Source organism: Sinocyclocheilus anshuiensis, unplaced genomic scaffold (assembly GCF_001515605.1).
Source record: "Sinocyclocheilus anshuiensis isolate Anshui unplaced genomic scaffold, SAMN03320099.WGS_v1.1 C32525252, whole genome shotgun sequence".
Classification (NCBI taxonomy): domain Eukaryota; kingdom Metazoa; phylum Chordata; class Actinopteri; order Cypriniformes; family Cyprinidae; genus Sinocyclocheilus; species Sinocyclocheilus anshuiensis.
Window position 1 is genome coordinate 1 of NW_015617502.1, and position 1,076 is coordinate 1,076.

At 56.7% G+C, this 1,076-nt stretch overlaps 1 protein-coding gene across 1 annotated transcript; it reads left to right on the plus strand.

The window, feature by feature from the left end:
• Positions 1–6: 6 nt before the first annotated feature.
• Positions 7–1,068, plus strand: LOC107682719 (leucine-rich repeat and fibronectin type-III domain-containing protein 5-like; the record flags this gene model as incomplete). The annotated part of the gene is made up of 1 exon (XM_016478879.1): positions 7–1,068. A coding segment is annotated over one exon (1,062 nt), but the record flags the coding sequence as incomplete, so codon positions are not given.
• Between the last annotated feature and the right edge of the window lie 8 nt (positions 1,069–1,076).

Genomic DNA, 1,076 nt, shown 5'->3' on the forward strand with positions numbered 1-1,076 from the left:
TGCATTTGCCAGGTTTTGTCCCCCAATCTGGCCACCTTGTGTGATAAAAAGGGGCTGCTGTTTGTCCCTCCAAACATCGACAGACGCACCGTCGAGCTCCGACTGGGGGACAATTTCATCACGGGCATCAAGCGGAAGGATTTCGCCAACATGACCAAACTGGTGGACCTGACGCTCTCTAGGAACACGATAGGATCGGTCACGCCTCACGCTTTCAACGATTTGGAGAACCTCCGCGCCCTTCATCTGGACAGCAACCGCTTGACCCACATAACGAACGATACGTTTAGCGGCATGTCCAAGCTGCACCATCTCATTCTCAACAACAACCAGCTCACGCACATCCACATAGGAGCGTTCAACGACCTTCTCGCGCTGGAAGAGCTGGATTTATCCTACAACAACCTGGAGAGCGTGCCGTGGATCGCCATCCAGCTCATGAGCAACCTGCACACCTTAAACCTGGACCACAACATGATCAACTACATTCCCGAAGGAACCTTCTCCGGGCTTCAGAAGCTCAAGCGTCTGGATGTAACGTCCAATAAGCTCCACAAGCTTCCGCCGGATCCGGTGTTCCAGCGCGCCGGAGTTTTAGCCACGTCTGGGGTTTTGGGTCCGTCGTCGTTCGCGTTGAGTTTCGGAGGAAACCCGCTGCATTGTAACTGCGAGTTGCTGTGGCTTCGACGGCTGCGGCGTGAGGATGATCTGGAGACCTGCGCGGCTCCGCAGCATCTCGCCGGACGCTATTTCTGGACCGTATCCGAGGAGGAGTTCCTGTGCGAGCCGCCGCTCATCACTAGACACTCGCAAGAGACTCGCGCTCTCGAAGGCCAGCAGGTTTCCTTGCGCTGCAAAGCCCGCGGCGACCCGGATCCCGTCATGCATTGGATCGCTCCGGACGGGAAGCTGGTGTTCAACTCCAGTCGCACCGTCCTCCACTCGGACGGGACACTGGACATCCTGATCAGCACGGTCAAAGACTCTGGGTCTTTCACTTGCGTCGCGTCCAACCCGTCTGGAGAGGCGCAGCAGACGGTGGATCTGCTCATCACCAAACTTCCACATTTCACCAA